At 31.0% G+C, this 26,936-nt stretch overlaps 1 protein-coding gene across 1 annotated transcript; it reads right to left on the bottom strand.

Moving 5' to 3' along the window:
* Positions 1 to 45: 45 nt before the first annotated feature.
* LOC123315612 (putative carbonic anhydrase 3) lies at positions 46 to 26,936 on the bottom strand. The gene is made up of 7 exons (XM_044901372.1): positions 26,635 to 26,936; positions 4,883 to 4,924; positions 3,241 to 3,390; positions 2,929 to 3,049; positions 2,368 to 2,473; positions 1,504 to 1,731; positions 46 to 424 (listed from the first exon to the last, which is right to left on the bottom strand). Exons 1-7 carry the CDS (start codon positions 26,687 to 26,689, stop codon positions 221 to 223), a joined length of 906 nt encoding a protein of 301 aa, XP_044757307.1. The 5' UTR covers positions 26,690 to 26,936; the 3' UTR covers positions 46 to 220.

Here is a 26,936-nt window from a genome sequence, read left to right as displayed (position 1 = left end):
GGACATTTCAAGTGTGATAGGAGGTTGGAAATAAAAATATTCTTGTTTCCACAAAATAATTTAATATCTCATATAGACACTTCTATTGTAAACTGTTCAAACTATTCTAAATTTTATTACAAATATTTACAAAGTATTTTATCACGCATTCAGGTAACTAAACTATATCATGGCATGACATTGTTTCATTCGTTGTAATGACTAGTTTCGAAATGAATACTCAATGTAATAAAATCATTGATAACATAGAAATTATCAAAAATATATCACGATTAATTGCATTCAAGAGAGAATTTCCGCCAGAAGATTTGTGGATGGGACTGACTTTCAGGTACACATTTCTACCGTTCAATTTTTGAAGTGGTCTATAGTTCTTTGTCAACTCCTTGTGTTCTTCTGTTTTCAGAGAATGGAATATCCTCACCTGAAATAAAAAATGGTAAGTAACTGAAGATTAAAATCAAAGTTATGTTTCTGACGTGATCAATACATTTGCTAGGATCCAATATTTTTATTTAAGTATTTGGATTAAATCGAACAAAATCAGTAATATTTCAGTTCTCGTAGACATAAAACTGTTGTTGGCAAATTTGCAATTAGTGCAACAAAGAATTGCTTTCAGTGTCAAATCAAACGAAAAAGTGGTTTGACGTGATTAAACACATCACGAGTTTCAGAGAGAGATGGACAGTAAAAAACAAGACTTAAAACCATTGTAGGCGCCCTATGGAAGTTACCCTTCATTATAATAACCCCTATTGCAAACGGAGGGTTAAAGAAAAGGAGCAAAAGAGGCATGATTGCGGTTTAGGTGCTCAAGTTCGTTTTCTTTTAAACCCAAAGCAATTCTAGAAACTTTATGTATACGTATTGCACATTCTTGTTTTTCGGATTAAGTACTGTTATGGTTCAATGGTTTGCGTTTCCCCAATATAATATTGTTTAGCTTGGTTTGTCCAATGAGTACTAGGAATTAGAAGAAATTTTAGTTAATTTATAAGAAATTTATTCATCATAGATGCTAGGAAATTTTGGATGGCATGGAAAAAAAAATAATAGACAAAAACAATATTATATTGGGGAAACGCAAACCATAACAGTACCTATATATAACCTACGTGACAATTCAAAACGAACATTGTAATACTCAATCCTTCACATTAAAACACAAAAACAAGCCAAAATACAGATCGAAAAAAATAGTTTCAAACCTATTGAACAGTTCAACGATAGCTGTCAATAAATCGTAAAACAACATTAACTCATCGGTATCTCTTCAGTAACTAGCAGAACGATGAATGGTAATGAATATACCAGAATATAGTCACAATAAGTCATTGAATTCAACAAACGAACAATTTATAAAGAGGACGAATAAACTGAGCCTAAGTATGAATATCCTTCAATTCGGTAGGAAAGAAGCTAGAGATCTTAGTCGAACCTTGTACAAATCATTTTATTACTAATTATTCAATTGATGGATTTAACAGCGAAATTGCTTACCTGTGATTCGGAAATAGGTATGGTATTCGTGAAGATGGTCCATACGATTCCTTCGTTACAATCTGGTGTCGTCAAGGACCCCAAGTACCGATAAAAACCTGCAGTGTCCCTAGGAAGATAGTCGTGTATGTGGAAATCGTCCAAACGCTCTCCTTGGTCCAAGGTTTCTTTCAATTTATCCAGGAGGGCAATAAGAACTGTGAATTCAACGTCATCATCTGGGGAAAGCTGTAAAGAAGATCAATTTAGGTATATGCATATTAATCAACTTATATTACTACAAGATTGAGATCACCCACATAATTAGCAATTATAAAAGACAAAAAAAAGTCTTGAATAAATTTGAATCGATTCTTTTAACCTATTTCTCCCAAAGAAAAAAAATTGAACCATCACAAAAAACTGTCTTTACACATCAGAAATTCAATTTCGTTGACTCATATGTAGAGGGTACCTACGAAAAAAATGTATATGATGTAAAAGACACTTTGAACAAAAAAGGGCCCTCAACTCATAACTCAAAATATAAAACTACTACTTTTTCGATAATGATTTTAAAAACGAGCATAAAAAAACCCTTACTCCTTGAATTTTTCACTCATTTTCTACGTTTTGTTTGAGAGATGCAGGTTTCATTTCCATAAGTTTACCGTAGATATGAAATAATTGTCAGTTTGCATTTTGGAAATAGTAGACATTCCATATGGGTAATTTTTACTGACATAAACGAGCGAAAATTCATGATATACTCTATTATGCATGTATCACTTATTGTAAATCTTTTCGTTTTTAAATAATGTTTTAGGTGTTTTTACTCTTTTACATCAACATTATGCACTATAAAATGAAGAAAATTGTACTTGCATCGAAAAGAACGGAAAAAACTGCTACTCCTTTTTCGTGTCCCACTGCATTGCTGAGATTACCATACGATTTTCCGTAATGTACCAAGTGGAGTTCTAGTGGATATCTGAAATAATTCAGTTAAGAAATTTTCAACCTAACAAGCCAGGAAAGAAGTTGTTTCACTAACCCTAATAGTCAATCCTTCCATTCATTATGTAGTTAAAAAATTGACCTGCCTAATGAGATAAAATGGTGCTATTTGGTAGGTATTCATTATTTATAAAACATAATGAACTTGAGAGAGTGCGAGGGGACAAAAATGCGCTACATTTGAATGTTTATTGGAGGTTATTCCTATAAAAACCTCTTGATAAAGGACAGGAATTAACAATTCTTGTGTCCGACTTATTTTTTGAAATTTTCCCACTTTATTTTGTATAAAACGGAAAAAATGGGATTGGAGAAAGATCCTTTTGGACAACAATCTTCGTGGCCAATAAATTGACTTCTTAATTACGCTTTTGAAAAGAAAACTGCATTTATATAGTATCGAATAGATTAGATAAGCGTTGGACTTACCTATATCCATCTATAACATGCTCTGATTGCCAATGGAAGTGTAAATGATCCAAAATATATACTTCTTGTAATCCACCCCCCTCCACAGTTAATACTTCATCAGTTTTCAATCTCACTTCGGCTGTAAATGATTTAAATAATAATATGTATGTATGTATGTACCTATATGGCTGCAAAAAGTTTTTTCTCTAGACAATCTATCACAAAGGGGTTTCCTCAGAAATATGACTCAAATTTGATACAAAAGTTATCATTACATTTATGATTCTTATATATTGGGGAAGTTTTTCATACATATTAACCTTCACATACCTGAATGGCCATTGTTTTTCAACATGGTGGAGTAAATTTTGTTGTAATTCTTGAAAATAAAAGGCGAGAAATTTTTTTTCAGAGCCTTTCTTCTCTCCACTGCTATGGGTGATTGCCTCTTTCCTTCTCTACACATTTGTGGCCAGGTATCTACAAAAATATAATTGGTACATGAAATTAAAAGCGCAAAATTTTACCAATATTGAATGTCTCCGAAATTAAACGTCGACTGATAAACTAGATGGTGAGAATTATCAGAAAAATTAAAATGAGATTTTGGATCATTTTCACTTTCAAGGTATAGGCAATCAAAGTGAAGTTTAGTGCTTTTTTACTCATTGAAATTATTCCACATAGAATGAAAACTGATATATGAATAAATAAAAATAACGCAAAATATTCCCAACAGCTTTTTTAGAATTTTAACAGCTTCAAAGTTGACGATTTGAAATTGCCACAAGTTATCAGAGATTGTTCGAAAAATGTAGTGTTTCATTGATCAGTTTGATTCTCAATACTAGTATACTCGTACGGTAGATTCATTTGAGGAAAAGAATGTACTAAGTTCTATTCCTTATATTCTTGAAACATACCTACTTCATGGAACGATTTTTATTTAAAATTTTTCTGTTTTTTCACAAAAAATATTCAGTGTATGTATGCGTTGATAATTGATCAATTGACTTTCATTAGAGGACACGCATTTGTTTTTATCAAGTGAAAACAGGCACCACATTTACATCAATTCCTAAATATATTAAAATATTTTCAGGATAAGTCGATCTGATATCTGGAAAATGAACTAATGAATTGCGTGCTATTGAGCCATATTAGCTTCCCAATACTGCAATGCACTATCACTAAATACATGACTGGTGAGACAAATATCCTGTACTAGAACGAATATGAGTTTTTATTTTAAAACTTGTCGATGAAACGATCAAGATTTCAACGATTAAACTCAAATTGTCACGAATTTATCCACAATGTTTCCTAGCTAACTACAAACCTAATAAAAAAACATTGAAAGCATGTAACAAAGGTATACGTTGTTTGAATTTGATTCTTCGATAAGTAACTAGCTATTTTAAAATCGACTTTCCCGAACTCATTTCCAGGAATTTTATTTCGGGTTCGGATTCTAGGTATTGTTTTCTGAGGATCATTTCCTTGATGAATTAATATATCTCTGAATAAGCGTGATAAGGCTAATTTTCATCATATATGGTTTTCCATAGTCTGTTCGAATTTTTTTTCTTCTTCTTTTGTAGATTTATTCCCGGTAACGGGATACAGCAATGAATGAATGAATGAATGAATGGTTTTCCAAATAGAATGATTTGAGATGCCCCGTTTCAATGCAATAAGAAGATTTTTTTAGGCAAGAAAATCTTTTGAGACATAAAATCCTATAATACCATATTGTATAACTCATATACAAGTTCTTTCACATTCTTTTTGGGTCGAGATCGAGGTTTAAAACTAAGAAACTTTTCCCTATTTAGATTAGGCTTGTAGTAACTGTGCATATAGGGTTGAAGTGATGTCTATTATGACGGTTTTTATTCGCAAATGTTACTACTCTTCGAGAAGAGAATTCTCGTGAAATATCATAACTGAAATTTACGCTATTTAGACTTACCTTCATGTCCGTAATGCCATCCTTCACCAGTTGCTACCAAACCTGAAAAAGAAAAATAAGCAAATATTCGATAAAAAATAAAAGTTTTGAAATAACCATTAGAGATTTCAGAACAATATTCAATAGAGGAACTAAGATAAATTGATTCCAGGATCAACAGACAGAATGATTTAACGAAAAGTCTGAAGGAATTTTTTCCCGCTTTTATGTAAAATTATTTTAAAATATTGTTCTGAAAACTTCTTTGGAATTCCATAAACATTGTTAAACTAATAATAATTTCATCTCGAGGAATCTTTATCAAATACCAAATGAAATTGACACAATATGCCTACTTTCAATAAAAAATTATTGATCAATATCTATGAGCCAAGTTTTTCTTTTTTTTCTCAAATCATTTGTAAGTGCACTAAATATTCTAATGCACATATAAGAAGGATGTTCTTTCGTCATTTATATACCGAGGGTCTAATAATCTTTTTGCCAAAAAATTATTTCAGTTAAGTATTCTTCCACCATTTTCTTAGGTTTAATGCAATGGGTTCGAACAAAATGAAGCAGTTTTGAGTTATGACATTCTAATGGTAAAATAAGTTGGCTATGCATTCGTAGCATGTGGATTTGTTTAGTAAAATCGTTTTTACGTGTTTTCAAGGATGTGAAAATTTACAGTCCACTTGGACTTGGTGGATGAATCCAGTAAGTAATACAAATTTACAAATATTCAACGATATTTAAGTTGCAAAATGGCGAAGGTGCCAGTAGATAAGTTCCAGAGTAGGTATATGTATCTAATTTGACTGCCGAAAAATACACAAATGAGTAAAAATTTACCATGTTATTAAATATTTCATTTATATTATAATGATAACTTTAGCATGTTTTTCCAGTTTCCAATTTCTTGGAATTTACTATAAAATGGTGTTATAATTGAATTGAAATAAGTGTTGAAGACGAACTCTTCTCATTTTCGATTTGCTGTATGAAACTACATTTCCATCAAAATACCTCACCAATTTGATATTGTCACTCAGGAATAAAGATAATTTTGGATCAGTTCAGTTTATTATACGGTGCGAATCTTTTACTTGAAGTAAATAAATTATATCAGAGAACGTTTTTTTATAGGAATTATGCTCGGGCTCGGTTAGGTAAGTTTGTTTTTTAGATTGCGCTCTTTTTGATACAAGAAAATGTTATACAGCATGTCCCAAACTTGAATATGACGACATCGGTAATTTTTCAAATGGCATTCTTAATCTTTTGATGACTATTCTTAAAGGGTATATTAAGTTACACTTTCGTACCAAATTCTTTAGGACTCTTCGTTGGAAAATGATCATACGAATATTAATCAATCAAAAAATGAATTAATCTCTTTCAGCCCAATGAAATAATTCAGGTGCAGTTTATAAATGGAATGTCAAAAGGTATTTGTTTAATTGTTTTTTATTCATTGCCAAACGAAAATCAAAACAAAATTTATATAAGGGGAGTAGCATCGTTTCGACAGTTTTTTTTCATATCTTAGGAACACTAAAGGGAAAGAATATCCGCAATTTGGAAAACACCAAACCTAAAATTTGAAGAAAATCTTCATTTATGAGAAGTATTTGAAGTTCCAACAACTACCTTCAGTCTTGTTTTTCCCTCTTCATTTCATTCATTTGACCTCTTCATACAGAAACAACGTCACCCAGAAATACTTATACATTTCTCATGAATCGTGAAGTGATTTCTATTTTCTATTGATTTAAGATAATGTCTAGTATTTACATTTCGAAAGACACATAAGAAAGAAAACTACCAATAAAGTTATTCAATGTATGTTTTCAAGATGGCAAGTTAGACATACATTAATTTATTCTATCACAGTCTCATTCCATCAAACAATTTCTGAAAATTCATCAGTTCTTTTCATGTTGCGGTATAGGGTATAGATATAATCATATATCAAGTCATTAAACCTTGCTAATGTGCTAAACAACGCTAATAGATGAAGATTTATTTTAAGAATCTTCTCAGAAAATAACTGTTGTGCGATTGAAGTGTCAATACCCTTAGTATGTTTTGTTTGGTGAAAAGTGAGAGCAATAACATGTGGAAAATGAATGAATTAAGTATTTTCTGCATCTTTGTGACATGAATATGATTCATAATTCTTATTATTAAGTATGGGTACTATAACAACATTACAAGTCTATAATTCCTCAACCTAAAGGACATTTTTTATTTTAACTTTAAGAGTATATTGGCATATAAACATATTTTAAGGGCTATTCTTTCATGACTTCAATTACATTGTCCAAAATCTTTCAAGTCTCTAGTGCGTCAACCACATAGATTATTCGTTTCGAATGTTTACAGAATATTGAGCGTTAACAAATTTTCATAGCAATAATAGAAGTTGTATTCGACGACAGGATATGAAGTGTCTCGCTCAGTATTTCCATCTGCTTAGGAATTGTTTGGCGCCTCTTTGGTTAAAAATTGATAATATAGATTTATGGGGTTTTCTACCTTGAATCAGTTAATTTCGATTTCGTTAATAAGTTCTGTATTTCCAAAATGCCGCACAAATGACAATGTTCGTTTCGGAAAATAAAACTGTACTTTCTGAAAACACAAATATTTATCGATAAAATATATTATGAAAATTTCTGTCTACGAAAACATAGATCCAAAAGTGTGTCCGGGAAGTGTCACGAAAACTTTGTCGAAAGAATAAAATATTTGGAATTCCAAATGAAATTCTGCAGTGAAAAAGCTGAACTATTCTATTACCTCATTTGAATTTTTTTACTATTGGTATGTGATGATTTATTCAGAACTTTTTAATTTATAAACTTTCGAAAAGTGGAAAAAAGAAAAGAAAGATTTACTTCTTTTACTTGAATACTTTATATTCTAAGAACGTTCATTTTCTCTAGATAAATTGACTTTTTATTAAACTTAAGGAAGAAATTTTTAAACTGAATTTATCGAAATTTATCCAGATCACCTGATATTTCTGTGTAGAAAATTGTCAATTGAAATAGTATCTCAGAGGATTAATGATAAATCCCTATATACTTTTCGTTGGAATTGGAAACCAGTGTTAGATTTTCTTGGTCGTTGTATTGAAAGATAATAAGCGAATATTCTCACGAATTCCATTACATAAAAATGAACGAATTTATTGGTAAATTAATAGAGCAGGCAATAAAATTGTTCATGGATCCAACTCAACAATTAGGTTCACGAGTTTCATCAGTTAACTTCTCAAAATTCTATGAATTTCTGAAATGGGTAGGATAAGTATGTAATTATGGTGTAACTCTCTCGATTAACTGTTATTTTATTGGCGTCTACAATAAACCCACTTAATTTTTCTTCATATCATGTAATTTCGGCAAATATTCTTTGAACGATTAGTTGAAACCATTAGGAGGATCGATCCTTATTCTATTATTGTCTCCTGATGGATCAGCTTGTCTATTAATCTGTCTATTCGTTATATAAAACACGTTAGGATTTTCCTTACAATCTAAATAGGTTCTCGATGAATTTTTTATTTCAATTACCATCAGGGCAAAAAACACAGTTTTTGTTTCATTTCCAAGATTCGAATGGAACTTCTAGGATTGTTATTGTATTTTTTACCGAAACTTTAGGTAGTTATTTCCAACAATTTTCGAGAAAATAGTTTATTATGAACACCGGGTTCTGATTTGAAATATAATATTGAGTATAAGGGAAATGATGAATTTCTGTGTTGTATATTGCAGAGTTTGTTTTGACGGAATTTGACCAGATGAATGACGCGTTCAATTACTAGTCTAGAGAGTTTGAACCCTATTGGATTTAGTTTTTTCTCATTTGGCAATTTATGATGTGATCCTGTTGACTCAACAATAAGAGCAATAACTCATTAGTGAATTCAATCATCAGGCCAGTAATCCCTGTTGATATATCATATATCTGCTCATTTCGTTTATTAACGTACTGAAAAATGGTATATTTCCAGTTAATCATCAGCAATCCGATCAGAACTGACAATAAACAAATATATAAATTTAGATCTTTTATCGTTTCACATCAAATTACGTAAATAAGCTTTGGTGCGATATATTTCTGAAGCTATTTCCGCATCTGCACGAAAAATTCCTAGTGATTTTTATGACGCATAAAGGACTCAGGTGTCAAAAAGAGAGGATGGTAGTTATTAGAAAAAAAATTATACTTGTTCCTTTCTTGAATAGAAACGATTCAGTTCCCAATTAGAGAAATTTCAAGAACTGGTTCAATTGACTTCCCCTAATGAATCTCGGGGTTTGAATACATTTTTTTATAATTTCCTGTATATCAAATAGAATTATAATTAATTTTTTGGTAACAGATGAAGACAGAATACTGGTAGACGAAAATCAAGGTATAGTACAAGAAAGTATGACTCTGTAATTGCCCTTTTACATGAATAATTGTGTTTATTATTTCAACAAACAAACTTGTAGGAATTTTCCCACGTTTTCTGATAATTTACGTAATATGTGATTAAGACCATTTTACAACGTTTCGTGGTCAATATACATAAAAATTGCTCTTGTGTGGCTTTGACGAAGTACTGTGTTCCTATGTATAAATCTGTATAGTATAAGAATTATCCCAATTGATTTGGTTTAATAATTTCTTAATTAAACCTTAACCTACGTTAAGGACATGATCATCATCTGAGGTGTAATGAGAACCGGATTGAGACCTGTAATCTAGAATGTTTTTCTTTTGCTAATTAAAATGTTGTGTAACTCATGATTATCCTTTGAATTCATAGAAGAATATTCAGTTGTTCACTCAACGGAAATTATTGATTGGTGCACTCAAGTCGAGTTTGAAATTCATGTTTGTGATAAAATAGGGGATTTTCACTCAAACCGGATGTTTTGAACTGCATGAACTCCAATTGTTGAGAAATGGGATATCTCTTTTACTATTCATGTTGAAGAATCTACGTAAACTTTTTCGATTTTTAGGTGTATTCATATGTGGAAAAAACGAATTCTAAAGGAAATCTTATATAGAGTGTCTGTAAAGAAATGCGAAGGGAGATGATTCCTCGATGAAAATAAGCAGGGGTACTTCCTTTAAATTTTTTTCGAAATCGACCTTCCTTCTAGGATACCTTCGAAAGGCGAGGACGAGTTGACAATTTTTAATTTTTTTTACGGGTTCTAAACCCAGTCAACCAGAAATGTAACAGTAAGTCGCAGGGAGTACCCAAAAATATCGCATTGAAGCGCTTCTTTGAGAAGTTTCATGGATGTACTTAAGATTTCACATTGTGGATATTAACGTCCGCATATTGTTAATTTTGCGAATTCCTCAACTTTAGATCCCTAGTGGTTGCATGTAACATCATATCGAGATGTTCCGATGAAGTGAACATAGCTACTATTATGCGACTTCTCTCTGTTGATATTTTTGAAATATTGAATCTGTGATATTTTTAGAACATGAAATGATGTGTTGTGAATAAATTTCGATGAACTCTACCCAGCGACTTCTCTAAGAAAAACTTTCAGTAACTGTCTGAAATGTTCTATTTATCAGCACGTGGTCTCGAGGTTAACTCATAACCTAAATCCCGCTATGCAAAACGTGGTGTGACGTGTTTCGTTCTGTGACTGCGTTGTGTTGAGAGAATGAACAAACAAAATCTTTATGAATGAATTTTTAGAATAATTTTTTTAACCGAGCTGTTCTATTATTAAATTTCGTTTTAGTTAAGTGTTACTTGACGTTGATTGATTAATTAACGTGCAGTAAAAGGTGAGTAGTTATATAACCTATTGAAATAATGACTACATCATGATCACTTCTTGGCCCTCTTATCCTCCCCATTTTTGCACCTTTGTAACGTTCAACTTTCAACATACCTCATATGAATTTAGGTGATAAGTAACATTTACAACCTTCAAAATCAAACTTGGAATTGATTTGAATCATCGAGAGAACTTCAAATTATTATTTTAGATACTGTGCTGGAAAAAATCACCTTCTACTGTTGTTAGATTTTTCATGACACTCAATTTATTACTATCAATACAGCTCTGATTTTTTCTTCTTCAGCTGGACCATGCCGTTCCTGAAGTGGAATGAAGATTTATAACAAGATATATGTTCTTTATTTTATATATTTGGATTTGTATGAAACATATTAATCTTGAATAAAAAGATATCAGTAATTCATATAGTTGTTCAATTTCCCTTTTGAGGATGAGAGCAGAATGCGAAATATATGTAGGTAAGAGTAAAGAGTAAACACAGGGTACGTACAAATGAGGCGTTCAGAGCTGAAGAGGCCCAAGCTACATTTTTTCTGAAATTGAGTTTACGAGTATATAAAATTTTGATTCATTTTCAGGCAGTTCTTACTGTTAATTCAATTTCAGAAAAATTGTAGCTTGGGTCACTTTTCCTCGGAACGCCTCGAATATAGAGTGCAAATTGATTGCCACGATGGTAATTATCAAATTGAACATGAATATAACTTCAATAGAGGATACACTTTGGTAGTTTATTCTGTCAAAATAATCGTTCCAAAAACCTCCAAAATGAGAAGTCGCAAAGTTGCTGTCTAGGGTGCTTTTTTTACACCTACTATGTGATGTACTGGGTAATTACCCGCGATATGCGATGTTGCGGACATTAAGCACTCTCCAGTAAGTACTGGTGGCCTTTTTTTAAATCAACATTGTGAAGTCGCATTTCCACAGTGGTAATTCCCAACAACTTCCCTGTGACTGAAACTGGTTGACTGGGAAGAACACTGAGTGATAAAACTATACATTATATGAAGCACTAAGTAGATGTTACTCACACAATTTTTTTAGATCTCATAACTTTATTATTAGGGGTTGAAAATAACAACCCTTTATGATTTTCCTTCAAAAATTGTTTTCGCGGTATAGATTTTCGAAAAATAAAATTCTCGTATGGTTTCCCATTCAATTCTGGAAAAAAAAAGTCTCTTGCAAAATTTCGATACAGTTGATACTTTTCTCGGAATAAATAAAAACTTACAAGCAGTTCTGATCACTGTTCATTCCATTCCATCGTTCAAGTGTTCCATTGTTCCATAGAATGGACTACCTCCCGCTAAAATATATGCATCAACTCTCAGCCTCATAGAACTTCGTTGTTATTTTCAACCCCTAATAATAAAGTTATGAGATCTAAAAAAATATTGTGATTAACATCTACTTAGTGCTTCATATAATGTATAGTTTTATGACTCAGCATTTTTGAGAACCCGTAAAAAAAATTAAAAACTGTCAACTCGTCATCGAGTTGTATCTTGGAAGGAAGGTCGATTTCGAGAAAAATTTATAGGAACTACACCTGCTTATTTTCATCGAGGAACCATCTCCCTAATTCCTTCGCATTAGTTTATAGACACCCTGTATACCTAGTTTTGGTCAGGATCCACAGTTATTTTTTTTTTGAATTTATAAGATATTAGTATGGAAAGTTTTACTACTAATGCATCCGTTAGTTGACCTTATGATAAATGTAGGTACAGTGTAAAGCAATAAATAGGTATATTGATTTTAGAGGATATTTCTTAATTCTGCATAATTTCAATTAAATTTGAGAAAGGATAACCTTTATAGATTGAGATAAATCAATAATATGATTCAATTTTAATATTATTATTATTATCTTAATTCAAAGATTATCTTTGAATAAAATATAGTTTCATCACTGAATATTAAGATGATAATAATTTCCTTCATTTATCCCTCTGGATCGCAGAAAGAAGAAATAAAAGGAATAATAACGTGTGGACTGAATAAAAAAAAGTTATCCGAAGACACATGGTTAGGGATTTCGGTCCCCATCAGACTTCATAATTTTTCTTTGTCGCTTTTGCCCCTCATCAGTTGCTGAAAATATGTAAAGATGATGACAAAATGAATAAAAATCAATGTCTACGGTTGACTTTTTTTGTTTATACTGTCCACAGGTTATTAATCCTTTTATTTCTTCTTTCTGCGACCAAGAGGGATGAATGAAGGAAATTTTAAAGTTCAGGGATTGTTTTCGTTGTACAATGACAGGAAATGGAATCGGAAAACGAGTGACAACAAATTTTCGATTAGCTCAGTCTACAATTTTTTTGGATTGTTATGAGACCGAACATTCTAGAAATCGATTGCTTGTTTTCCTTCAAAATTATTTTCTTTCACTAATTTCTAATAGATCTATCAATAATCAAGTGTTTTCGACGATTATGGACAATGACTCCGCTCAATTATTGAAATCACGCGATTAGGTGGTATCGTGACTGAACAGAGTACCAGATGAAATTGTGGACCATTCTTTTGTTACATAATCAGGCAACAAATATAAATTTGATAGTGTAGGTCTGAATCATAGCTATTCGAATGAAATTTCCTATTTTTTTATTTCACTATCTGAGGGCAATGACTTTTTTGATATTGTGTGATGCTTTGAATGAGAAGAAAATTAAAAAAATGATAAAACAAATGGTGAGACTCAAATATTTTTACCTCAGTCGATAATTTGATTTGCTGCAATTATTCAAATTTATTCATTCGTATTTGTATTTGTGTTCAAAATTTTTTGATGTTCTTGAATGATTTTGTCATATTTCAGTGAAATTTGAATTTTAATTGCGAAGAAATTTTTTTTTTAAAGAAAAAAAACAACCAATTCGTTAGTTCCTTATTTGGATTAGTGCAATCGATCATAAAACAATTATAACACGGGTAATGATAAAAAAATCAGTCTGAACGATTCTAGGATTTCTTTCAGATCAAAATTGATTAAATTCGAAACATGAAAACAATAATTATTCAGGAGATTGTCATGTACCATCTATTATATGATATGGTTAAAGGGTTGTTGAGTTTTCTTCATGTCAACATAAACAGAGGCAGTTTAAAAGAAAAACTGTAAATTTAATAACATATTTCTTAATCTCTTTTCCAAAATCCATTTTTATTCCCCGCCCTTTTTTAATCATATAAAGCCGGTGAAAAGTTTCAATTAAATTTACCTTGATGATATTTTTTTTTCATGATCGCATTGTTACTCTGCAAGCTGCCACAATTGAATCTCCTCCTAGCCAATCTTATTCATCAAATTATCCATATCAATTCATCGTCATTAGTATTCATATCATACTCGCAAATTGTAATAATTGAGGAAGTGACAAATTTTATGTACTAGATTGTAACATTTTTATTAGCAGTGATTTCAATCTCATGAAATATCATGAACGTTCAATAGAACGTTCTTCCTCGTGTAATTTGATGAATTCTTAAGGAAAACTTTTGAGCTATTTACCACACTAGATGTCTGACGCAAAATTGAATAAAAGAACGTTAAGTTCTATACACAAGCTTTTTTTAAGCTTATCTGTCCTAGTAAAGTGAAATTTAGGACACGAAATGTTGTAGCTTGCTTTTTCCCAGTATTACATCGAACTCTAATAATGAATTTGATTGTATCCTTGTTGAAGATAATTTTGAGGCTTACTTTTTGTAAAATGTCCAGCAGAATGAATAAGTTAATAAATAAATGAATCAACAAATAAATATCTATATTGCCTTCGCTTATTTTTTGTCTATTGTATTCTCAATTGGTTACATATTTATTAAAACGGTTTTGAATTAGTTTTTTATTGTAAACATAAACAATGATGAATAAATGAACGAATAAAATGATTTTGCAAGAAATCTATCTATATTATAATAAATTATTGTAAAAGTTGTAATAGACTCGATGAAAATTATAAAAATTATTGCTAGTTCCTCTTTTTTTTTCTCTCTTGTTTTTATTTTAGATTGGCAACTTCGAGGAGGAAGGCAAGAGAAATTTTAAATCAATGAAGAAGATGCCGGTGCAAAAATTCCCGACCCGAGAAAATATGGTTGATTTCAGTGAAGAACCGGGTGAGAGATTCCATCAAGATTCAAGATTTACAGAGGATGCTAGGACTCTGAAATGAAGAACGACTACTGTTGGAAATTGCGAAGAGAAGCCCTTTATCCTTTTATCCAGAAATCAAATCATATGAGAGATCATTTTGAGTTGAATAAAAATTTTATTTCTATACACTAATTCTCCTGTATTTTTTAGTAAAAAAAAATTCAAATTTCCAAAACGAAAGCTGTGTTAGAATATGTAAAATTTTGTATTTATCAGAGACCCAGACATGCTCTATACCAGTGAAAAAAAAATGAGGAGAAGAACAGTGTTTTTGAACTGGAATATGGACTTGTAGAATTTTCTATGCCTATGGTTAGGTATTTGAAAATATTCTCTAAGACATGGAGTTTGTCATTAATTGCACACATTTTCTCAATATTTCAGATTTCTACTTGGTTCGCCTAAAAAAGTAGGTATCTAACGAATAAGATAAGAATCTTTCAAAGATAAAAGAAACCACAATAAAAAAGTTATACGGTATAAAACTGTATACTTGGCATTCATGATATGTATTCAACAATGATCTTCATAAATATCACTCAAAGTAGCCATATCTCTTGCAATTTCTGTTCGATGTACTTATGCAAAAATTTATGAAAACTTTCAATTCAATAATGAGAGATTAACCTTAAAAAGGAAAAAAGCATTGTTTGGAGATTTTCGATAGTTGTTTATCTTTTACTATAAATTTAAGTATACAAAAATATTCTATCAAATTTTCAATGATTTTCATGATTCCATTTCAATAAAATCTGAAAATTGAAATATTCGGAACCCATTCTTATAAAGATCAAACTTTCAAAGCTCTGAATTCATTAGAGATTCATTAAGAGATATGAATGTAGAATTGAAAGAACAACTCTATAAGGCATTCATTTGTCATGCATTAATCTTCGAAAGTGAGATTTGGTATCAGAAATATTACTTCGTTTTGTCAAAAATTACTCCTTTAAATATTCACTGTTTTGCATAGGAAATAGACAGTTGTCTTGACATTTCTGTATCATTATTGTTTATAAGCCATCATTATCATTCAACTCTACCGCCGTAATAATAAAGTAGGTACTAGTTTTTTGTGTGGTACTTCGTACTTCTCAGTTAGAATAATTCTAACAATTTCATTAATATTCAAGTGAACATTAATTTAGGTCGATGAATTAAGAAGGGTATCTAACACAAAAGTGTATATTCACGTTTTTGTAATTTTCCAACAAATTTGCATAGGTATTTCAAGTACCTACTTATCAGTGTTGTAGGTTCGATTGTGTCATTTTTCGCATAATAATTCTAGAGGCTCAAATAACTTCTCCCAGAAATTGAAAACCATATCATGGAAATGAGAGTCGTGAAATCTCCTTTTTCTTAACTTACATCGTAAGATTTTGTTGTTATTCCTCCAACATAATCGTAGATCTTTGTACAGATAACTTGTGATGAGAAAACGACAGAAAACCGAATCAATATCTCCTCGAACATAATGTGGGCAAATAAGGAGAAAGCGAAAGTCAAATGTTTAAGAAATACATACTCAAATGATAGATGCTGCGGTACTTTCCACAGTACCAGTCAAAAATGAACAATTCTTTCTCATATTTACCCTATTTTTTAACAACACATTCCCAGAGAAGAAACGAAAACATTCACTGATCGCAAATGATAAATAGTTAATTTATGGACTCAGATAATACTGAATTTCATTTGAGAACCTGAAAATGAATAGAATGAATGAAGGGCGTCTCTCATATTCTGTATTCCTTTTAATAAGCAACGGTATATTCTGCTTTTATTTGCTAACAAGCCAATTTGAATGAAAGCCGTTTTGATTCATTTAACAACTGGAGAAGTTTGAAATCATCTGTCACTCGTCCTGCATTCCAGAGCTTTGGGCAAGGTTATGAATTTCTAGAAGTGAAATCCTTCTTCAAACAAAAATTGAAGTATATGTGTGTCAGTTGACCAGTTTTTGGAATTATACTTTTATTTTCTTTCAGACTAAATTAAAAAGCAGATAAAATATCCGTTCAAAACATTCGAAAAATATCATCTAGAGAACTCTCACAATTTATATAATTGTGAGTCATTCACGAATAGGCTGTTTATTGAAAGCTATCCTCATCACCATGCTTTTCGAAATACCCAAATTAGTTCTGTTCAACGATTGATGAGATATCTGATGATCGCATTAGGAATGTTCCTAGAGAAGGATGAAATTATTTGGAATCAACATAAATGAAGAAGCATATCGCGACGTCAACACTTAGTCATTGTTCTTATAAAGAATTCAGAGGCGTTTTTTTGTATTTGTGACCATAACTCATCGAATGAATTATGAACGACAGAATGATGTTGATTTCTATCGCAGAAATGATACTTCGTGAGCCAGAAATCGAGAAATCCATTTCAGGAGTGAAATTTCACGATTTACACACTTGATGCGGTTGATTCATTATTTTGTAGTATGGCATGTCTCTAAGTGGATTATGTTTCATTCGATTGATTGATTTTCACTAGTATTTTATTGTAAATTTCAAATGCTAGTGGGATGGAAAGTTATTATTCGAAGAGTGAGACGTAGTAGACAGAAGCATAAGGAACACCCTTTAAATCAGTATAAGGGATTTCCATCACAGTCAATCTCGAAGAACATACTCAAAGTGTACGTACCCTGTATACATACACAGGCGTAGTCAACAGTTCTCGATCAGTGGATAACTCTAAGAAATTTTGGTCTAGGAGAATGATTTAAACTTCGGCGGAATCGACTGTACTTAGACTTTATAGGATGGCCCGAAAATAGTGGACCACGGTACCATCCTGCGTTTCGAAATGAGAATGCACAATTTTTATATCAAATTCTGATTTCAAAATACCCCAATTGTCATAATTTATCTATGAGTCTTTTCGACCTAGGCCACTTTTTTCGACAAATTTAATGGTTGTGATGGTTTTAACCAGAGATCGACCATATGCCACTGCAGGTGGTCTGAAAGACAATGCGATTCTTCGAAAATGACTTTTATGTCTGTTGGATACTCCAGTCTGATGGGGAGTCTTAATTTTCATTTTAATATACCTTTTTTATCCTTATTAGCTATGAAGAATATACTATGTAATTATACGTTCTGCAGTTGACATTATTCGGGAATTAGAAGAATATATTTCAACGTCTTTTCGAAAGAGAAAATTCAACAAAATATATAAGAATATAAGATTCAATAATAACTATGAAATATACATTTCACTTTAAAAAGATAGCTCTTCTAGATGGTATTCGTTTTCATAATATTTTGTAGGCGATATGAACCACCGAAATTGGTGGACAAAAATGGAAGAAAAAGTTTTCTTCTCAATTTAAGGTTACGACATAGAATGTGATTTTTTTCGAGATCGACCAAAAAAGTAATTTGATATTTTTAAGTACATTCAAAGAAACTGATAATTGTTAAGTACAGAACAATACATGTGAACTAGATCAGATATACAACAACAACAAATTTGAACACTTCTAGAAATAATTCCATGTTGCCAAAAATATAAAATTGATTTATCACTTTGCTTCTAGTAATATTTCGAAATCCATAGTTAATTACTCACTACTGAATTTCAACGAATTTGAATCTAATTGTTTTCTAGAAAATATTCATGATATTTTATAATTTTATTACATATACATATTATTGGCAGGTAGATACTCAGTATACTTCCATTCAAACTCATCATCAATATTTGTTCGATTGCTTCTATAAAACTATATCATTGTTTATTCAGGTTTGTAGGGTAGGAGACTAATTTCCAGTAACAAGATGTCCACAATAAATAATTTGCCCTAAAAATGGTAATCACTTTCAAGATCGATGACATTCAACATAAAAACCATAATCAGATGGTTAACTCTGAGAAAATTATTTTTTATCGATTATTTCCCTCCAAGCTCTTGTTTTCTTCATTCATTAGTTATTTAGAATTCCATACATGGAATTTTTGAGGTCATCCATCGATTAAATGACATTTGTTATTCGTAAAAATTTTCGGGGTAGAAATAAAAAATTTATGACTTTCAACTGCCTCCATCCGGTTCTAATGACCGGTTATGATCCTTATTTAATATATTTCCCAGTCGTTCCTTCTTTATAGTATTATTTTTGAAGGAAAAACGCTGCAAATTGAACATGCCTGGTTATAATTTATAAATTCAGTATCATTAAATTACTAGGTACTCATTTATCACTAAGAAATTACTTATTTTTCGAAACGTACCTTACAAAATTTATGTTGTTTAATTTTCAGTAAATAGGTACACACATTTACTAGGTCAACTCCATTGATTGAGTTAATATAAATTGAACTTGAAACAGTAGGTATACATGATTTTCAAAGAAATGAGTTTTCATACCACGACACGTGTTTCGTTATCACAATAGAATCTTCAGGTGGGTGAAGGTAAACTATTCTGGATTTTCATCAAGTATCGGCAACATCAATAATGTAATTTATGTCGAGACACGTTAATTCGAAATAAAAAAAAAATTATATAATTTGACTTAAAGCTCAACGTCAACGTTTTTATCTTTTATTATTTTATTCCATTTTGACGTTTATACACGACATTACTCAACCCATAGAAACAAGGGTAAGTTGACGTTTATCCATTCAGTGAAATGAATTTTTTTTAAATCACAAGTGAAATAAAATAACATGAACTTGACTAGATAAACGTCATCTTGATCTTGTCCCTATTGATTGAATTAATTCATTCATTCATTCATTGCTGTATCCCGTTGCCGGGAATGAATCTACAAAAAGATCAAAAAAGGGAAAAAACGAAAAGAAAAAAAAAAGGAAAAGAAAAGTGCGAACAGACTTATAATTTTCACGGCTAATTGCGACTGTGTGCTCTCGTGTGACTGTAGGATCCTCGGTAGGACCCAACCGTGACCTACAGATCCTACCACATGGTAAGATTAGATAATTTCTGGAAAGTGTTATCATTCGTATCCTAATCGAAATGGAATAAAATTTTGTATACAACACGTGAGTCAAAAATGTTTATTCATTCGAAGAAATAAACCTACTCGCCCTTCGGGCTCGTGGGTTAAACTTTCTTTCTTCTCATGAATAAACATTCATTTAACTCACTTGTTGTATAAATAACTATTATTGCGCTGAAAACATTTGTAATTTTTTTGCCAAAGACCGTAGAGTGAAGATATTTTTAGATGTCCCATTGGTGGACAAAACCCATATTTTCGGATAGACGGTCAATAATTTCAAATTAGCTTTCATGAATAACGAATTATCTCTGTAATTTTCTACTTGGAATCCGTTGCATACTTTGAAGACACGGTTCTTATGATAACAGTATTCTGAATAGACCAACCTCGTGATTTCCACTAGCCTCCATATTATTGAATGCATAAAATTGAATATCAGATTGTAGACGCTTGTTGTCTAATACACCTGCAGAGGGATGACAATATAGTTTGAAGGTGAATATTTATTTCACTCCTTTATTATAGACAATAGAATTGAGGTAGGTATATGTATTCCAATTTATTAACTCAGAAAGTCATGTATGTGTGATGAGATGCAACTGTTCAAATATGATCGGAATTCGGAATAGTTCTCATTCAGGGAAAAATTGAAGAGTAAATAGGGAAGTTTAGAGTGGAGTTGTTGAAGATGAGTTATTTATTTAGAGCAAACTGAAACATGCCACGAATAATCAATGCTTAATTCATGGCTCACGATTCAACAATAGAAAAAGAAATTTCATCACTTTGATTGTTTGAAATTTTTCCAATATCATTTTAGTGGACAGAAGGTTCAAGGGTATTCTAATCTTCCTCTTTTTTTCGTTCCCTTTTGTGTACTTTCATAAGACTGGAATGCGAGGTTCAGTATTTTGATTTTTTTCTTACAAATGGAATTGCAATATATATGGCCCTATGCACCGTTTCATAGAACAAATATTGAAATCTTAAATTATCTTTATTTCATGGAAATCATATGAAGTAATGTTGCATATGGCCATTATGTGTCAGACAATTTTTGACTAGATTCAGGTTCCTTTGGAATCAATATGGAATTGGAATTGGAGATATGTATTATTTCATGAACATATCTCAAACCAAACGTTAATTCATAAGGAAAATCAAAAATATTCGAAAAAAAATTTTAACAGCTATCCAACATGAACACAATTAGGTATAACAACATATTTGGCTTAAACAATAACACTACATTTGATCTAAATAATTAAACAAAAATTAATTTTTCATCTTTTTCCATACTTTTTTCATTAATTTCGTGTCTTAATATTTCAGAGACTTGCGAAAATATAAACCAATTTGCAGCTTTTTGGCTCGATATAAATTGTGTATTTTTTGCTTCATTTTCACATCAAACTTCTCTTGAATACGATGTAAGTTTAAAATATTCTCAAAATATAATTGGCTAATGACTGTTTTAGCCATTGTTTCTTGTTTATACAACATAAACTCTCAGAACCAAAGAAAATTCTCAAGACTCCAATTACAATTAGAGGCATTTTTGATGTTTAAGGGCTCAAGTTCGCTTTGAATCCATATCAGTACAGTAACCCTGATATCATATCAGAATCGATATGGGTCAACTTTTCTTTTATATCTTGTTAAGAAGATTATGCGAAGATACTGATAATGTGTACAGAGTGAGTAAAATTTAACGTACATAATTAATTTATTTGGAATTTTGAGGTCAATGACATTGTTATACAGGACTGCTTCACAAAAATTAAATTTTTTCTGCCTAGAAATCCTTGTACCTTTATTACAAATTTTTTTAACTACAAGTATATTTCACTATTTCTACGTAAAATGTTTTTTTTTTTAGTCAAAAAGGCAACTTTGTTCTCTTAATCTTATCATTCCCAAAATGTTTAAGGTACTTTGCGGAGAGTAACTGTAGGAAAATTATTAATTAACCGAATCACTGAAATGAATCAATTTGTTCGCAAATTATCCAATTAATACCAAATTTAATTCCCAACAATTACGTCTGACTATGTGTGTGAATATTGACGAGACAATTGAGGCACTTTGAGAATGATGAACCTATTCTATATAAAATCGAGGGGTTTTTGTCATACAGCGTCCAAAGTTGGATTTATCTTCATTATATGGAAATGAACTATTTCAATTGACACATTTTCAATGCTTCTTTTTTACTGAAAATAAATGGAATTTTGTAATATTGTTACCAGAGAATCGCCGAACAAAAGAAGCTTCTCGAAGAAGTGAAGAACTCTCGTATTACGCCTAGCATCAAATTCGGAGAACCAGTTCTCCTCAATAAGCATAAACGAACGATTAGTCTGTTGTTCTGCGGGATGAATTTCTATCTTTGACAATTCATCAACCCACGATTTGTTTATGGCTACATATTCGCCCAACGGCTGACCTAGACCGCTATGCAGAAGATAAAAGTTATTTTTGTGCTAGCTATTTTTGTTACTGTCGTTTTCTGCACGCTGAACACTTTCAATGCGAGCTTTAATGTACAGGCAGGTGTTAAAAAATCATCTTCATAACACCTTACACTGTCTTGGATTCTTTTTGTTTGTTGATGATTATCTTAGATCGGAAATTCTTGGGGTCATTCAAGAGTTGCAAATTAGAAGAGTTACGGTAGGCTGATTTACATAACTCCATAATAGAAACTGACTGTTCAGCGGGTTTTCACTCTCAATAGGTAGTCGAAACAGTAATTAAATTTTACTCTCTGTATGAACTACATTGCTTCATTTCTACTTATACAACTTTTACCTATTCCGTATAAATTATTTTCATCCATTGTTACTAAGAAATGGGTTTGGCGTTGAAGAGCGATTGTGATGCTCACAATCTTTAGCTGTTATTGAGAACTGGAATCGGTTGAGGTTTCAACTTTACGAGCATAAAAAGATTCGAGAATCTAGATTCAAACCAGAAGATAGATACTCAGGTTTCACCAAATATTTTGTTAATTGTTTAATAATGTAATGTTTACTAACACGTTGATCATATGAAATGAAAATGCACTTCAGTTTCGAGCACTATATGTTTTTTTTTAATAAAAATATTGCAAGATATCATTTCAATTTTTCTTGAAAAAAAGACTACATAGTTATGGAATAAATTTTATTGAACTCAAGTAGATATGATGTTTTTAAGTCGTTTTTCTATTCAAAGCTGAGGAAGAAGAGCTATACAGGGTGAGTCTCCTACAAATATTTTAACAGTAGATTCTTGAAGTCGCAAGAAACACTTTTTTCCTCTACCATTTTTTCTGAATCGGCTTCGTAAAAAAGATACAGGTTGTTGAAAAACCATAAACACACAAACGGTTTTATTGAATGACAGGAATTTCGGAATACAGTTTTTTATTTTTTTGATGAATCTTTTTCGAACACAAGATATCACCCACGTCTTTCAGTTTTCTCATTATCACCATTACGTGCCATAAAAATACCAAAAATTCAAAGAACCTAACTCTTGAAACTAAGGAGGATGCTATCTAATGAATATTTGAACGTTATGTAAAATGAAAGTATTCCTCATATTTTCTCGTATAATAAGCCGTTTTCGAGTAATTTGATAGTCAAAAATTAAAAAGTATCTATGAAAATTGTTAATTGGGTACTGGCTGAATACAACTCTAAAAGATCTACAAATGTGCAGTGTCACAGATGTAGCTTATTACTCTGAAGGTAATTTCTTTTTTCCTGGGGTGGCATAGATCATTATGAAAACTTAAAATGGCTATATCTTTTTATCAGGGCCGAATCGGAAAAAAAGATATAGGAAAAAAGTGTTTCTTTTACCTCAATTATCTACTGTTAAGATATTTGTCAAAGACACATCCTGTATAAAGCGCAATTTCAAAAGGTTCCACCTACTTGTAATTGAATAAAAGAAATTTCTCTTCTAGTTTTCAGGTCAGGTTCATTAGGACCGAATATTCCATTTCAATAGGAATACTCCATAGTTCGATCCATGATGTTTTGATTATCTTCCGATTCCTGTCTATTTATCTAACAAGATAATAATGCATTTGGAATATGGGTAGCTGATACGGATATTTGATGCCAACTTCTGACTATTTGATATTTCTTGAAATCGCTGATATAGAAGATATTGAGGAACTCAATTGCAATAAAACAACATATTGATCTTAGATTTTGATGGTTAAAATAAAATTCGGCTAGTTAGTATAAATGGAGAATATGCAATCAATTTTATATATTATATACCTACCAGAAATGGAATTCAGTAAACCTGTCACCCAACATAAAAAGCGTTTGAGCTTTGTTTATCTCTTTATCGAATCAAAGTATACTATACATCTACGGAAATCACTCATGAAATTCTTGAAAAAAATTGTTATTCAAACATCTAGAAAATTAGATTAGAATTTAATGCACATAATTGACTAAAAGAAATGACCCATTTTGAAGTTTGAATATTCAAGAATTAATTAATTAAATGTAATAAAACCGATTCAACATTGTATACTTTAAACTGTGCGTTATTGAGTAAAGTGGGGGTATTATTAGATTATTAGATGCATTATAATAATTATGTTGATAAAAAATATTTTTAGGGACAATATAGTGAAATGTTGCAAACGAATACTGAAGGTATCAGCATTCAATTCAAACTTATTTACCATTATTCTCATTTTGAATACTTATACTGGCAATAAAAAATATATCAAAGGATTTTAGATATACTTTTCTGCAGAACACCCTAAGTGTTTGGAATGACATAACGCATTTCATTGAATTCAAGGTTTATTTCCTATTATTTCTACCGTATTGCGTTTCAGTCAATTGAGGGACAATTTGTTGCAAGTGAATCGAAAGAATGATCAGAATGAAATGATACTGAGAATAAGAAGTCTGTTGATTCACGATACCTTATTCTGTTTGCACAACGACTGGAAAATTATTCAAATGGAGAAGATGTATTGAGTATATTCAAGATGAATGGAAATGTTAAATTGTTATTATATATATCATGGATAAAATCATGAAAATTATTTTAAGAATGTGAATAATACAAAATCAAAACTTTTCAAGATTGTGGATTGGAAATCTATGGTTGGCGAATTTATTATCACGTTGAACAGAAGGAATGCAGAATCAAGAATTAATCTCGTATCAAAAAGATATGATACGTTGAATAAACAAAGAACATCTGATGTGATTATTGGCAATGAATGAAGATTCAAGTGTTTCCAAAAATTTTAGTTTTCAAGTGAAAAATTATTTAAATAATTGAAAATCGTGTGTTGAAAATATTTTTGGAGTTATAAATAAAGTTATGAAATCAAGAAGAAATACGACAATATGCAGAACCTAACGATTATCAATGTCAGAAAATATTCATTGCGGTTTGAAATATTCTATTCATCTCAACTCCAATAGATTTTTGAAAAAAACGTTTATTTACAAAAGTACCTGATTTTCTATATACATTCGTCTAGATTTGAATTGATAAGGCGAAATTCGAAAATATGTACAAATTCACAAGAAAACCCCCGGTCATCCTTAGTAAGTCATGAAAATTTTATTTTCAAATCGGTAGGGATACTGATTATAGTATTTGAAATCAGCATTACACTTAGTTTGTCCAAAACTCAAAAGAAAATTTTTAACAATACATATTTTTAAAAGTACCTTTAGTACTACTAAGAAGGTCAAGAATATTATTTTCGAATTCATGAATACATAGTGAGTACCTACACCAATTGAAAAAATATTTATGGTCTTCTTAGTATAACGAGGGGTTGTGGGGTATTTTTATAAACTGAGTGTTATGACGAATTAAAATATAAAGTTTGATTTTTTCAATGGAAAAATTGTTAAAAAATGGAAAAAGATATAGATAAAGATATTTTGAAATATCATTGGTGTAGAAACGAAATTTCTATCTGTTAGTAGTGGTGAATTTGTCACCAACCTGTACAATATAACCAACTCGCACCTACTCAGCGTGTACTTGAAATTTAATTGTAAATTCCACGGAATGAAGTGTCATTTCATTTAACTTCAGGAAATTCAAGTTTGTAGGTACATTTATATGGAAAAATTTGAACAATCAATCAATTTTTTATGAAAAAAGATTTGAGTTAATGGAGGGTAAGTTTGCGTTCCTTAGGTTAGGGGGGTGTAAAGTTAATCTTTTTATTCCCATCCAAATACCTGTCTTGGAAATCATTTAAATGATTGGATATATCTTCCATGGTACAGTTAATTTTCAATTTTTTTTTTAATTTAGAACAGAATTATTAATTCAGATTCCTATGAAAAAAAAGTTATTCAAGTCAAAAAATTTGCATATGAAATAAAATTTGTTGCATTTAGTCATAAGTGCGTGAGTTTTTGATTTTTTTCACATCCGGGATCTGGAAATTCTGAGAGGGGTTCTAATTTTATTCTATGAAAATATTCATAAATTAAAAAATGAAAAGAGACATGATAATTTTTTAAAGTTTTCCTCCACTTGGCTTCTTTGTTTTTGTTGATAAGAATAAACAAACAATTAGTGCAATTGTTTCATAACGTGATTTTTTTTTCATTCCGAAAATGAAGAAATTTAATTGACTTTTTGATTTTAGACATATTTCTTGAATTTTTTATAGTTTCGTATGAATCCTAAAAGTAATTGAATTTAAATATATTCCACATCCATTCGTCACTGCACATTGTTTCATTGTGTGCAATTTGGGAAAAAACTCACCCGAAAACACTAGAATGAGAATGGCAGTGTCGTAGGGTGTCTGTTTGGAAAACATGGTGAATCACAAAGTCGGATGTAGTAACCGGAGAGCGCCCGTTCAAAGGAGAGAGTACCCGAAACTACCGACACAACATTATAGACAGCCGGTGTTTTGTACTGAGCGAAATATACTCGCGAATATTTAGTGAACACCCACAATGTGACAGTACCGTATCACACTCTATTCCAAGTTCACGCTGCGAGGCAGCGCAGAGCAGGATATCAGTGTGTAGAAGCTCCTGCTGATCTCAAAATAGAATGAA

This window comes from Coccinella septempunctata, chromosome 6, assembly GCF_907165205.1.
Source record: "Coccinella septempunctata chromosome 6, icCocSept1.1, whole genome shotgun sequence".
Lineage (NCBI taxonomy): Eukaryota > Metazoa > Arthropoda > Insecta > Coleoptera > Coccinellidae > Coccinella > Coccinella septempunctata.
This window is presented reverse-complemented; position numbering and strand designations above follow the sequence as displayed.